The sequence below is a fragment of the Saccopteryx bilineata genome, chromosome 3, assembly GCF_036850765.1.
Source record: "Saccopteryx bilineata isolate mSacBil1 chromosome 3, mSacBil1_pri_phased_curated, whole genome shotgun sequence".
NCBI classification, from domain to species: Eukaryota; Metazoa; Chordata; class Mammalia; order Chiroptera; family Emballonuridae; genus Saccopteryx; species Saccopteryx bilineata.
Window position 1 is genome coordinate 96,998,524 of NC_089492.1, and position 14,753 is coordinate 97,013,276.

Genomic DNA, 14,753 nt, shown 5'->3' on the forward strand with positions numbered 1-14,753 from the left:
GCCTTTTTTTTCTACCAGAGGAAATTTGCTATTTTTCTAATTACTTCCACAAATTCTCAGATGTACCCTGAGCTAATCAGCCAATCTCACTTCACTTCAGGTTAGGGTCAGGCGTCCTGGGCTATGGAATCAACAGTGAATCAGGCCCTGTCTGAAAAAGGCCATGTGGATGAAGAGCTTTTATTGGTAATGAGACTACTAGGGGAAAGGTGCCGAATTAGGGGTTCTCATTGTGGATGACAGCCACCTATCATGAAATACACAGTTTTAAGCAATGCCGCAACCCTTCAGATATTCTAAGTTTTTTCTTGTTGCTTCTCCAAGAAAAGAAGAACTATCACTGGTGGCAGGCTTGAATTAGAATCTGTGGAAAAAATTAAAATTAGCGTATAAAAGGTTTAGAATCATTGGGCCACGGCATTTTGCTGAAGGATTGTTAAATAGTCAAGGCTACTCTGGTCAGTAATTACTCTTTTGCCATTTAAAGAAGTAAATGTTGGCAGCTCATTTTATGTTAAATCAAAGATTGGGTCACAGGAAACATATTGTTGATCCAAGAAATATTTAAATTATACCTATTTCCTTCACATATGCAAGTGTTCCACGCATGACTATATATGAATATAATGAGGAATTCCAAAAGTTTTAAAGATGGTCAGGTGAATAATGTATCAGAAGTGCTTTCCTACTTCTCCACTGTGTACGTCTAAATGACAATTTTATTGGGACTGACTGACTTGATCTAATGCTCTATATGCCAAAAGGTGATCCGATAGGTGCCTGTTCTTGGATGCAGGAAGGATGTAGGTAACTAAAGTGGTGCTATATGCTGTAAGAAAACAGTGAAATGGAGAAATGTCCAACATTTATCTCAATCTCAATGGGACGATGTCCCAGGAGAGCCCAGTGTCCGAAGATTGGTTCTTCAAACTAGTACATCTATTTTCTTTCTTTTGGATTAGAATACCAATTGCACAATAATATCTTTTGGGTTTTTATTTCTTTAAAACATAAAAACAAAAAATGACGTAGATGACAATGAGGAGAGAAAACATTCCACACAGAATATGTTGCATCACTAGTGATTAAGTCAGAAACAATTAGAAACTTTATTCGCCGGTGTCAATAATGTGTACCATGTATAAGGAATAGCACAATTTGTGCCTTTCCCCCTAAAGCTGTGCACAATACACACAAAATAAAATAATCAAACAAAATAAAATAATTTTACACAACTATAATTATTCATAAACCCTGAACAACCAGAATCATATTTTCCCTATAACATAAAATTTTAAACAGCAAACAAACCCAAAAGCTTTGAAGTTGAAATTGACCAACGGCAGGAATTTCTCAAAAGTCCCCTGTAGTAATCCCCTGTAGGAATTTGCTATAGGATCACTGACATTCCAAATATGGCTACAAACGAGTGCAAAATCTTTCTAATGTTTAAACAGCTCATATCTCTTAACAATATTTACTTGGTGTTTCTAGGCTAGCTTTCCATTTAGTAACTTTGCAAAAAAGGGGGGGTAGAATGTGCCCCCAAATTAGTTAGGCCACTAGTGTGTTGGGCCATGACAGGTCGGGGGTGCGTCTCCAGGACAGAAGAAGAATTATAGAGGTGTGTAGCATGGAAACGTATTGTTGTCAAATAGTTAGAAACCAGGATTATTTGGGTCTTCTCAGTGATCTGGAATACCAACATGATTGCCCTCTTGGTTTAAGAAGGGGTGATGTACTTAACTGCAAGATGGGATGCTTTTCCTAACCTATGCACAGTTTCAATGTGTTTATTTCTAAAAGTTTCATAATTGTGTTTTTCCTTGCAAGATAACTGTTTCCACGTGGCTCGGTTAACTTTTACTCAGGGAAAGAGCAATCACACTCACAGTGAAGCCTCTGAGGGCAGGGGTCTGGGCTGTTCTGTTCATGGTTCACTCCCCAGGAGGTAGCATAATGCCTGGCATATTGAGTGGGAAACCAGCAGTTAATTATTTATTCAGTCACCAACTATTTATTAAATGATGAATGATCTTGATCACTAAGTGGAAGAAGAGAAAATAACACTTAACAGTTTTTATTTGTTAAGTATCATTGAATCAATTCAAAGGGCTTAGAGGTGTCTCCAGGCTGGGAATCTATCGATCGAGACATTTCTGGGAGAGTACCAACATCATTCCATTTTTGATCATTGGTGGATTCACTATTTTGGAATGTGGGTTTATTCACGCTCTTTGGTATTCTGAAACAGAAAAAGCCATTTCTCTTTCAGGGTTCAAAACTTCCCGGTACAATCTCTTTGGGAGGCACTCATCTTCTCCTGTAACTGCTGACCCCTTAGTCACAAGTAGAGAAGACTCACTTTCAAAGACCCATTGGTCAGCTTGGCTTCTTTCCTACTCAAGAACTGCAGGTACAATCAGAGGGGTTTGGACGGTGAAAGAAACAGGGCTCAAAATAGGCTTTTACATAAAAAAATAAACTGAACAAACCAGCACTATCTACCATCTGTGCCAGACAGAGAAGATGTGAAATAAATACTTTAGGGGCAGGGATGTTGTGAGAATGGAGGCTCTCAAAGCCCAGGCATAGACCTAACGCACCTGCTTGTCCACACCTTTCTCTTTGGCCTTCCTGAATCAGCAGGTGATGGTTTAGAGGCCTCTGGTGTGTTCCACATAGCTAATTTTCCATGAAGATACTTTGTAGTCTGCCTGCTGTCCTCTCCATAGCTTTAACTTCCCACGTGACAGTTATTGCTTCTTAGAAATGAATGTGCAGCTCCATGAACAACAAGCCATTTTCTCCTTTTTTATCACTAGTCATAAACTCAGTAACAACACAAAAGTTACAACTCAGGTGAAAAAAAACTCACTTATGTCTTCAGTGTCCAATGAACATTGCTGAATGAGAGAACAGTATATGCTATGCTCTACTATATACAGATAACGCTTTGTTTTGTTTTATTAGTTTTTCATCCATGCACTGTGTAACAGGTATCACAACAACATTCCCAAACAGGCACATGAAGGAGGAGCATATGTTCAGTCATGACCAGAACAGGGTTCTGCAAGCCATGGATGCCTTAGAAAATAAAACCAACAGATGATCTGAGGCAACAGGAACATGGGACTGGGACACATAGTGATGTAAATGGAAAAGGATGATATGCTTTTCTGAATGGGGTTATTCTTCCTGTTTGCAGGAGGGGTGGCGGGCTGGAGGAGGCGGGTGGGGGCTGGGGGGCCTGGGGAGTCAGCTGGGTTGGAACGCCAGAATAAGGGCCTTGCCGATCTCGATCCAGAGCTAAAGAGATACAAAATCAAGGATTTTACATGTTCCTGGGAATCTAGGCACGTTATTCCTTTACCTGTTGAACAAGAGTCCTAGGCGCCATCTCTTTAAATCTCAGATGGTCTCTAGAAACACCACTGCTCCTGGCTCTGTGCCAGCTCCCAGGCTGCTTCTCGGAGGTGGCCTCACCTCCGCTCACGTTCCAGAGATAAGCTTGACCTTACCAACAGAGTGAACACACGCTTCTTTCTTCTTCTGTGCCCATGTGTCCCTTCTTAATCCAAAGTAACTTTTTAAAGGATGTGGGGAAGGGGAGAGTCATCTTAATGACTTAAATTTTTACCAAAAATCCATTTGCATTTAGATTGGTCATCACCTCCCACAAGAGAAGCAAAAACTCTGATCTTCCCAACAAAACAAAACAAAAATAAAACAAAATAAAAGGCAAACATCAACCACCTCCCAACCCCCACTGAAAAGCCACAAGAGAAAGCAAATCAGACTCAATGGTGTGTGAACCTGGAGAGAACACAGCCCGTCGCGGCCCTGCCTCCGTGACGCTCAATGTGACGGTGCCCCTGGGAATGGGAGGGGGTGGTTTCTCACTTCAGCCCTAGTAAGTATGCTCTTGAAGCTGGATTCCATCAGCAGGTAAGTGAACATGACAATGTCAGTTTCCTCTGTTCATTGTACATAACTTTTTATGTATATATATGTATATATATATATATATAAATTTTCTATATCTGATTGTTCCTTTAGAAGCCTTTTATGTGGCAGTAGGCCTCCAGGGAGGAGAAGAAAATGTACAAGAGCCACAGGAGCACAAAGAGGGAGGATGTGAGGAGCTTGGCAGTCCGGGGCCCACCCAGCTCACCTCCGATTTCCGGCCTCCGCCGATACAGCAGCACCCCCACATTGATGAAAGCAAAAATGGTGAAGAGAGTGACAGAGAAAGCTAGCGTGCCAGGGGACACTTTGAACTGTTCCCCGTTGGCTGCATGGTAGATGGCAGCGATGGACCAGGCCACACCGATTCCCAGGAAGACATTCACTGCGTTGCTGCCAGTGACGTTACCGATGGATGCATCCGCGTACTGGTCCTGGGTAGCGGCCACTTTGCTTGCAAATGTGTCTGTGGAGGAAGAACAAAAAGGCAATGGAAATACCTTTTGATCCCTTAACTTTTTCATCTATAAACTGGAGCTGATGCTACAGCAAGTCAATAGTGGTGCTGAAACTAATTGAATTATAATAAAAACTGGTATCTGCTTATAGCCTTAGGTGAGCCTGTTTTACCATTCATGTCAGGGCTTATGCTCAGCCTTTTAAAGGTGTCTGCGGAGTGCTGGGAAACTTCAGCTGTGGACTCTAGAATAAACCCGTGGTTGGAAACGAAGTGACCACAGCAGGGCTGTGTCATTTTCTGGAGTCCCAGTGGTATGGCCAGAACAACAAGGTGTCAAGACTTGAGGACTCAGGGTTGGCTGTGTCACCGGTGATCTCAGTCAAGTTCTTTACCCACAGATACAACAATTCTTTGTAATACTGAACATTTTTCAGACTGATCATGGCCCATCTACATTAGAATCTGTGGGATCCTTCTTAAGACTGAAAATTACAATGCTCAGGAATCTGGCTTAAAAACATGCCAAAAGATTCTAGATAAACATAGCTGCTGGATCAAAGATGCTCTTGAATCCTTGGAAATACCTTTTGATCCCTTAAATTTTTCATCTATAAACTGGAGCTGATGCTACCGCAAGTCAATAGTGGTGCTGAAACTAATTGAATTATAATAAAAACTGGTATCTGCTTATAGCCTTAGGTGAGCCTGTTTTACCATTCATAAGTTACTGCATTGATAATGATAATTCTGTGTGGGGAGGAAACTTTATAAGTGAGGATGCTAGGCTTAGAGGTGATAAGTAATGGATGAAATGTCACACAGAAAGGAAGAAGCCATGTCAAGGCTTATGCTCAGGCCTCCTGCTTTCAAGGCAAATGCTTATCCATTGTGTCATCTTACCTTTTACTGTGCCATTGACAGAAATGACCATCTTCCAAGTTCTTTGTTCACTAATTGTTGTGAAGGCCGTATTTGAGACCCTCTGACTCATAAGTACTATAAACCTGGGCTCTACTCTTTAAGAAGTCTGAGTCACTCTTGTCCTGCTCCCTGTCTGCACCATGACTTTCCTGTCTTTAAGAAATTGAGGTTTAGGAAATTGAGGTAATCTGCAAGGTTCATACACTCAGTCCTGAATGTATCTTTTTCTAATCTTTAAAATTGAGGTGAGTGTCACTATCCCCGAGTGTTATTGTTAAATTGGAATAATATATGTAAAATGTTTCTGTCTGCATTTTCTGTGCCTGGGTGTGTATGTGAGGGGCCAACCTGTGTATAATGATCAGCTTCCTCCTGCTTGGAGCTGATTGCACCAAGAAACAAACAGTGAATGGAGTGGTACCTCCAGACAGGGGGACCACAATGGGTTACAAATGTCTGACATCAACCCATACCACAACCCTGCCAAGATCACCCAGAAGCAGTAGTGGGTGGCAGACTGAACCAAAGCTAGACTCACCTAGCCACACAAGCAACAAGCCCAAAGGAGGAGTCCAGCAGGCACCAGACCCTGCTGAGAATAACTATGCCCATAGGACAGACAATGCACAGTATCCAATACACGTGACCAAGGTTTACCCTTAGATCCAGTCAGCCTGAAGGGATAAGTTCACCCATGAAAGGGCTAACAGCTTTGAAGACTTACATAGAACAGGAAGGCAAATATAATCCTCAAGAATCATTCCTAGAGCAAGGAACTCAGGTAGCCTGGAGATTAATACCACTGAGCCCATCTTCCTCATCAAGGCACCACAACAAATTTTGGAGTCAGAGCAGACCTACCTAATATACTGACAAAATAGGCAGACAAAGAAATATGACCCAACCCAAATGATCAACAAGAGAAATCTCTAGGAAAAGAATGAAATGAAATGGAAATGGCCTAACCAAACTACCAAATGCAGAGTTTAAAATAATGGTTATTAGGATGCTTCAGGATCTTAGAGCAAGAATGAACAATCACAATAAGAACTTAGTAAGCGCCCTGGCTGGTTGGCTTAGTGGTAGAATGTCGGCCTGGCGTGCAGGAGTCCCAGGTTCGATTCCCGGCCAGGGCACACAGGAGAAGTGCCCATCTGCTTCTCCACCCCTCCCCCTCTCCTTCCTCTCTGTCTCTTCCCTTCCCACAGCCAAGGCTCCACTGGAGCAAAGTTTGCCCAGGCGCTGAGGATGGCTCTGTGGCCTCTGCCTCAGGTGCTAGAATGGCTCTGATTGTGGCAGAGCGACACCCCAAGATGGGCAGAGCATCGTCCCCTGGTGGGCATGCCGGGTGGATCCTGGTCAGGCACACGCAGGAGTCTATCTGACCGCCTCCCCGTTTCCAGCTTCAGGAAAAAAAAAAAAAAAAGAACTTAGTAAGCATTAAAAAGGACATTGAATCCATAAAAAACCCAGACAGAAATGGCAAATACAATATCTGAAATGAAGACTGCACTAGAAGTAATCAACAGCAGGCTGGATGAAGAAGAGGATTGAATCAGCAATTTAGAATTTCCTCAGTCTTTTGGAGCCTCTTTTCTTCTTGCTGCTCTGCTTTTGTGCTTACATTTATCTTGTCCTATAAGAGACCTCTATGACAACATGAAGAGAAACAACACCACATCATAGGGGTTCCTGAAGGAGAAGAGAATGAACAGGGATAGAGAAATTGTTTGAAGAAATTATGGCTGAAAACTTCCCTAAATTGATGAAGGAAAAAGTCTCACAACTTCAAGAAACACAGAAAGTCCCATTAAAGATGAACCCAAAGAGGCCCACACCAAGACACATCATATATAATTAAAATGCCTGAATAAGGAAGAATCAGAAAACCTGAATAGACCAACTACAACAAAATGAATGTTTGTAATTTTTGCCTGTGAAGCCATCCAGTCCAGGACTTTTGTTTGCTGGGAGTTTTTTGATAACTGTTTCAAAGAAGAACTAATACCTATCCTTCTCCAGCTATTCCAAAAAACTCTAGAGGAGAGAAGACTTCCAAGCTCATTTTATGAGGCAAGCATTATCCTAATTCTAAAACTAGGTAAAGATATGACAAAAAAAGAAAACTATAGGGTAATATCTCTGATGAAAATAGATGCTTAAATTCTCAACAAAATATTAGCAATCTGGATCCAGAAACATATTAAAAAGGTCATACACCATGATCAAGTGAGATTTATTCTGAGGAGGCAAAGGCTGGTATAATATTTGCAAATCAATCAATGTGATTCATCACATAAACAAAATGAAGGATAAAAATCACATGATCTTATCAATAGATGCAGAAAAAGCATTTGATAAAATCCAGCACCCATTTGTGATCAAAACTCTCAGCAAAGTGGGCAGAAAGGGAATGTACTTGAACATAATAAAGGCCATGTATGACAAACTGACAGCCAACATCATACTCAATGAGCAATGACAGAGACAAAGAGAGGGACAAATAGGGACAGACAGGAAGGGAGAGAGATGAGAAGCATCAATTCTTCATTGCGGCTCCCTAGTCTCCTTAGTTATTCATTGATTACCTTCTCATATTACCTTGACCAGGTGGCTCCAGCAAAGCAAGTGACCTCTTGGTGAAGCCAGCAGCCTTGGACTCAAGCCAGTGACCTTGCACTTCAAGTCGGCGACATTTGGGCTCAAGCCAGCAACCATGGGGTCATGTCTATGATCCCATGCTCAAGCCAGATGAGCCTACCCTCAAGCCAGTGACCTCAAGGTTTCAAACTTGGGTCTTCTACATCTCAGTCTTATGCTCTATCCACTGTACCACAGCCTGGTCAGACACCATTCTTATTTAACATAGTTCTGGAAGTCCTAACCACACAATTAGACAAGAAGAAATAATAGGGATCCAAACTGGAAAAGAAGAAGTAAAACTGTCATTATTTGCTGACAACATGATACTATATATAGAAAACCCTGAAGTCTCAGCTAAAAAAACTATGAGACCTGATAATTTTATATCTCCCCACCTTGCTGAATTCATTTAATATTCAGAAATCAGTGTCATTTTATACACTAATAATGAACTTCCAGAAAGAGAAATTAAGGAAATAATCCCATTCACTATTGCAACAACAAAAAATGAAGTACTTTGGAATAAATTTAACCAAGAAGGTTAAAGACTTGTACTTGGAAAAATATAAGAAATTGAAATTATAAATAGAGGAAGCTACAAACAAGTGGTAGCATATACCATGTTCATGGATAGAATTTTTAACACCATTTATATGTCCATACTACCCAAAGCAATCTATAGATTCAATGCCATTACTATTAAAATACCAATAGAATACTTGTTCTACATCTTTGAAGTATGTCAAAAATTTACATGGAACCAAAATAAAAACCAAAAAACCCGAATAGCCTCAGCAGTCTTAAAAATGAAGAACAAAGTGGGAGGTATCACAGTTCCTGATATCAAGCTATACTACAAGGTCATTATAATCAATGCAGCCTGGTACTGGCACAAGAACAGGCATACAGATCAATGGAACAGAACAGAGAACCCAGAAATAAACCCACACCTTTATGGTCAATTACTATTTGCCTTTACTCCATTTTGTACTTTTGCCTCCTTTGTCAGTCTCTTTAATGTGTTGGGAAAATTGGACAGGTGCATGCAAAATAATGTAAGACCACCAACTTACACCATTTACAAAAATAAACTCAAAATGGATAAAAGACTTACATATAAGTTGTAAGACCATAAAAATTCTAAAAGAAAACAGGCAGCAGACATGTAGACATCTCTCAAAGCAATATTTTTGTTAATATATCACCTTGGGCAAGTCAAATAAATGACAAAATAAACCCATGAGACTATATCAAACTGAAAAGCTTCTGCACAGCAAAAGACACCATTAACAAAATAAAAAGACAATCCACTCAATGAGAGAACATATTAATTCATATGTCTGATAAGGGGTTAATAACCAAAATTTATAAAGAACTCTAAGAATCCCAAAACACTAATTCAAAAGAAGAAATGCAACCCCATGTTTATGGCAGCATTGTTTACAATAGCCAAGATCTGGAAACAGCCCAAGTGCCCGTCAGTGGATGAGTGGATAAAAAAGCCATGGTACATTTATACAATGGAATATTATATGGCTGTTAAAAAGAAGAAAATTTTACCTTTTGTGACAGCATGGATGGACCTGGAGATTACTATGGTAAGAGAAATAAGCCAGGCAGAGAAACACATGATCTCACTTATATGTGGAATCTAATGAACACAATAAACTGAGGAACACAACAGAAAGAGTGGCAGGGTGACAGGGAGCAGAGGGACAGCTGTCAGAGGGAAAGGGGAAGAGGGGATGGGATCAAAGAAGGTGAAGGGATTAGCCAACTTATGTTACATAACTCAGACACAGACAACATGGTAGCGGTTCCCAGAGAGAAAGGGGGGACTCAGATGGGGGAGGGGGCTCAAAGGGTATATATGGGTATGGAAAGAGGCTCTGCATGGGGCATGGAGTGCATGATGCGGGGGTAGAGGGTGTTATATTGAGTAGGACACTTGAAAACATGTCAACAGAATAAAAAGCAGACAAAAGTTGAGGCAGAATCTGTAAGAGCTCCCTTTAGATACTCAATTTCTTTTGTATATGAATGCCCGCTTACTGATATCCAAGTCCTTTCAGCTGCCATTGTAAAATGCCATGCACAGTGGTTTTATAGTCAACCTTAGTAACTGTCAGTCTGAACATAGACTGCAAAGGCAATGACGGCAGGTATGATATCACTATACAGTAGCGTGTCACGTGCTCTGGTTCTCTTGATCCCTAGCGTGCTCTGAGCATGCATGTATTTGTATATCTGCAGTAGATTCTCCCCTTGGTGGCTATTCTGTGGCCACCATCCTTCTTCGGTAAATCTCCAAGGGGGAATGACACACAGAGCAGTAAGTTTCGATCAGCCTGCAGCTTCTCGTGCCTTACAATGAATGAGTGAGAAGGTTTTTCAGGCTGCTCACAGGCTCTGCAGTACCATATTCTCCCAGAAAGGGAACTGGTTAACCTTCAGGGCCCATCTCACCGACTTTGCTTCTTTATAAAAGAACTAAAACTGGCTTCCCATCACAGACAGAGGGCAAACATTGCTTACTCTGTGCTACATATGTGTTATCGGCTAGGAGGGTTGAATGAGCGATACATGTTATTTCTTATTTACAATTTAGGAAATGCCTTTGGACTGGGTGTTGCTCAACAGAACCAGGATTTTTAAGCCGAATCTGTTTGATTTGACAGTCCATTTTCCATCCACACCACACAGCTGTCACATCACACCACAAAGGCTAAAGATTTCCTCCCCTCTTAGTCCATTTCCCTGGGGAACTCTGAAACAGGTTCTCACACAAGGTTCTTCTCTGTCTGTGGGAGCCAAGGCTGCAGAGGTGTGAGCAGTTTTCTCACTGGCTCCAAGGTGTGGGCTGCTCTGTGAACACAGGTCCCACAGTGCAGCCCAGTCAGGACAGTCATAGAAGGTAGGGAGTGAAAGCAAACAAGATTCATCTCAATGGTCTCCTGCACATCGTTCTTGAGAGTTATCAGGAGCTGCTGCAGCAGCCTCAAATAAAAAGGAAGTCGTTTAGCTTTCCTTTTTCAAGGACAGGCAGCTGAGCAAGGAAAGGAAAGGAGTGGAGTCCAAGGCAGGAGGAAGCAGCGGAGGACACCTGAGACATTTATTCTGTGCTGACAGGGCTGCCGTGCCAGCTGGTCACTCAGGCGGGGCTGTCGGGAGGGGGCATTCCCCCGTGCTGCAGGGGCAGGTGACCTGGCGCTGTTCCACAGCACACACCTGCTTACCTCCCGGCACGTGGCGCATGCACACTGGACTTCCGGGCACCCCTCTCCACGCAGAAACCCTTCTTGGGCGGCACTCTGCCACAGTGCCAGAGGGAATGAGGTATAAAATCACAGGGTCCTGGGTCCGAGGGCCTCACACAGCCACATTAGTCATTCTGCCGGAAATGGAGGACACATCTGGGACTGTAGTGATTTCTTTGTCCTCAAGCCATTTCTTAGTCACTTAGTGTGAACATCACATGAGAATTCTTATAATAATGCTTTCCTGTTTGGTGACTGAATTTTCAGGATTCCAGAGAAAGGTATTTGCAAAGTGACTAGCTTGTCACATAAATTAACCATCTGGCCTTTTGTCTGTTTAGGTTCAAAAGCCATGTAAAAAAAAAATTGAGAAACACATGCAAATCTAAACCATTAACCTTAGCTCCAATAGAGACAACTCTGTTTTCCAAACGAAGTGGGAAGAACTGTCCCGAAATTACCTCTATTACAGCTTTGCCAAGCCCTGCCCTGAATGCTAAACCCATAACCTGCTATGGCTAAACAAGACAAAAGCCATTCAAATGCCATTCCCCAAAGTAAAACCCAAAAAGTAACTACTGCCATGGTCTCAGTGGGGTTGTAATCAGATTCCCAACTTTGCCTATTAAATTCAGACATGAATAAATTAGATTTCCAATGTGATTGGCACAAACTTAAATCATGTGAGTATATATTTATATACATCCCTTCAAGTATACTTAAGGTCAGATTTCTAACAGCAATTTTTGCTTTTAAAACTGCCACCTGGAATTCTAATAAATTTTAGAATAGTTGTACAGTCCTGCCTCCTTGGTACCCATGGCTGTAAATCAATAACAGGAAAGATTTGTTTGAGAGGCAGTGTGGTTGGAATTAAACAACACATGACAGAGTCAGGGCTTAATTGTTCTCTGTAGACCTGTCTCACATTCACTATACATAACCTTGGCCAAGTCACCTGGTTGGTATGCAGGAATAGGTTAACACACTTACCTGCATTTTTCAACCTTTATAGATACACATAGATGAAGCCTTAAATAGTTCTTCTGCAAAGGGGATAGTTCTTTCAGTCCTGCAGGTGACACATTTATGTATTGTCTGGAGCAAGGGTTTCACCCCAGATGATTTATCTTACTCTTGACTCTTAGCACACTTTGGGGCCCTCTATTCCACTCTCAAGTGATTTGAGCTCAGGAACTCACATGGACAGTGATTTTAACTGAAGCCCAGTCTGCTGACGGGGGCATGCCTGCATCCCCGCAGCACCTGGGGGTCAGTGCCAATGTCAGAGATGGGCTAGGGGGTACAGATCTGGTATAGTTGTGGGAGGAGCCTCATCATCTACCTGTCTGTTCTTGGGCAACAGACTTCATCTCTAAAATTTTCTGTAACTTTACTGTTATAGGATACATCAAAAGACTCAGATCACAGATATGATTTTGGTGTAATATTTTTATTTGTAGGAGTTTGTCCATGACAACCTTGCCTCATTAGAGCTGACTAGTGATAATAAATATCTTCTCCTCTTAAAAAATAATGACCTAAATAAAATATTTGAAGATGCTCAGAAGAAAGGTCTCTAGACCTAAAGGCATTGTCCTTGATCAAATTATGCTGTGTGTCTTCATTTCATAAATATTGCCACAGAGTCATTTCCTTTTGAAAAAATAGATAAGAAGTGTTGGCAAAATTATTTACTTCAAATCATACTGGCCAGCCCTCCATTTCTCTGGCTGAAGCTGCAGAATAAATGGTGGCAGCGATGAATGACATTACACACAATATCTGAAACAACAACTTTGCACACCACACATGACTGGGGTCAGAAATACTGGGAGCGGCTAGTTAACAATGAAGATTTGGGGCTCCACACTCAACCCACTTAATCAGACTCTGAGGAAAAAGATAAAGGAATGTGCATTTAAACAAGGACCTTAGGATATTCTTTCTTTTTTACACCAACATTTGAGAAGCAATGTTCCACGGCATGGGCTTAAAACCTGCTGCTCCCAGTCCACAGTGCGGGGGCCTTGCAGGGAGGACTCGATCTTTGAGTTTTAGGGAAGCAGCTAACTGGAGGGAGGTGAGGATCAGCTGATTTCTCTGACAGACAGTGCTGCCCTCAGATTCAGTTGGTCATCTCATAAAACAACTTGGGTGGGCTTGGTGGAAGGGTTGGGACAGCTGACCTCTAAAGTCCTCCCACTCTCAAACTAGGCTATGCTTATTTTGTAAAACCTTGTTCTAGCATGCATGCTATGAAAGGCCGAGGGAGGAGGAGAATCAGTTGAATTCTGGCCCCTCCACTTGCCAGGTAAGAAGCTTACCTACGTTATAGAGTTTTGAAGGAAATGAGTGAACGTGAACAACACTCAGGATGGGACCTTGCCACTTAACAAATGCCGGGTGTTATTTTTATAATAACAGAACCAGATTCCAAGAGAACCCATATGTGGTGAGGGAATCTGACTTGCTGTAATGATTCTAAACTAATACCCTTTAAAGATGTATTAACTTTATGGGCCTCTGACTTTTAAGAACAATTTTATGCTCTATTATCTTTTTAAATGCAAAGAGATTCTTTATTTTGAAAATTCCATACAACCCAAGTCATAAAAAGACATGAGATCTGGTTTAAGACCCTAATCTTACAAGCAGCTGAAAGGCAGGACTCTCTGCTTAAACAATGTGAGTATTCCTCTCTCCAGACCTTCTTCTCCCCTATGCCTTGCTTGTCTTGCTCTGTTAGTACATAAATACATAATATTTCCATCTGAATTCTAATTTCTCTGCTGTCTGTGAGGTCTTTAACAAGATTCTGTCTTTAGTTGGGATAATTATTTACTCACATAAGTATAAAAACCACATTCTTTCACTCCCATGCTTACACTCACTTCACTGGTTTATGAAAAAGAGCCCTTGTTTGGCTTCCAAGTGCAGTTTGAGCTCAGGGAATTATGGATGTTTGATCGATTAATGACCGGTTAGGAGAGGGGTTGTAAAAACTGAAAAAGAAAAAAAAACACTTAAAATTTCTGCTCGTAAAAGTCCCTGAAGAGAGTGAAAAAGTACTTGAGACAGTGACATGAGTTATTTTTAGAAAAGTAGAAAACAGACATCAGTAAAAAGCACCCAAGGACTCCTCTCGGCAGGTCAGAGCACCTGCTTCTACTAATTTTTGTCTTCAGCTGCAAAGTAAAATCACATGGGCAACTTTTGAAAAATACTAACTTGCTAGCCTCACCCCAAGTTTTGGCTTCACATTGCTATGCCATGGGCCTGGGCACTGGCACTTTTTAAAGTTCCCCAAGGAGACTGAGACCCACTTACTTACCACTCACAGCCCTGTGTCATTATCTGTACGAGGACAAGCACCTGCCTGTATGGAAAAGTTCTGACACACAGATCAACAAAAAACAACCATTCCTATTATCAAAACGAATTATTTTTTATTTTGATGTAACTTGAATGCACTTTGCAGGGTTTCCGCTGGGAATTAATTTTCC

General features: G+C 41.5%; 1 protein-coding gene across 12 annotated transcripts in view; it reads right to left on the bottom strand.

Annotated features, from left to right (window-relative positions):
- Positions 1-981: 981 nt before the first annotated feature.
- The window catches only part of SLC8A1 (solute carrier family 8 member A1), a 373,856-nt gene continuing 360,084 nt past the window's right edge, over positions 982-14,753 (bottom strand). For all 12 annotated transcript variants that reach the window (XM_066266987.1, XM_066266985.1, XM_066266986.1 and 9 more), the window contains one exon: positions 982-4,432. In XM_066266987.1, coding sequence (XP_066123084.1) covers positions 4,056-4,432 — 377 coding nt within the window. In that variant the 3' untranslated portion in view covers positions 982-4,055. The remainder of the gene's footprint in view (positions 4,433-14,753) is intronic.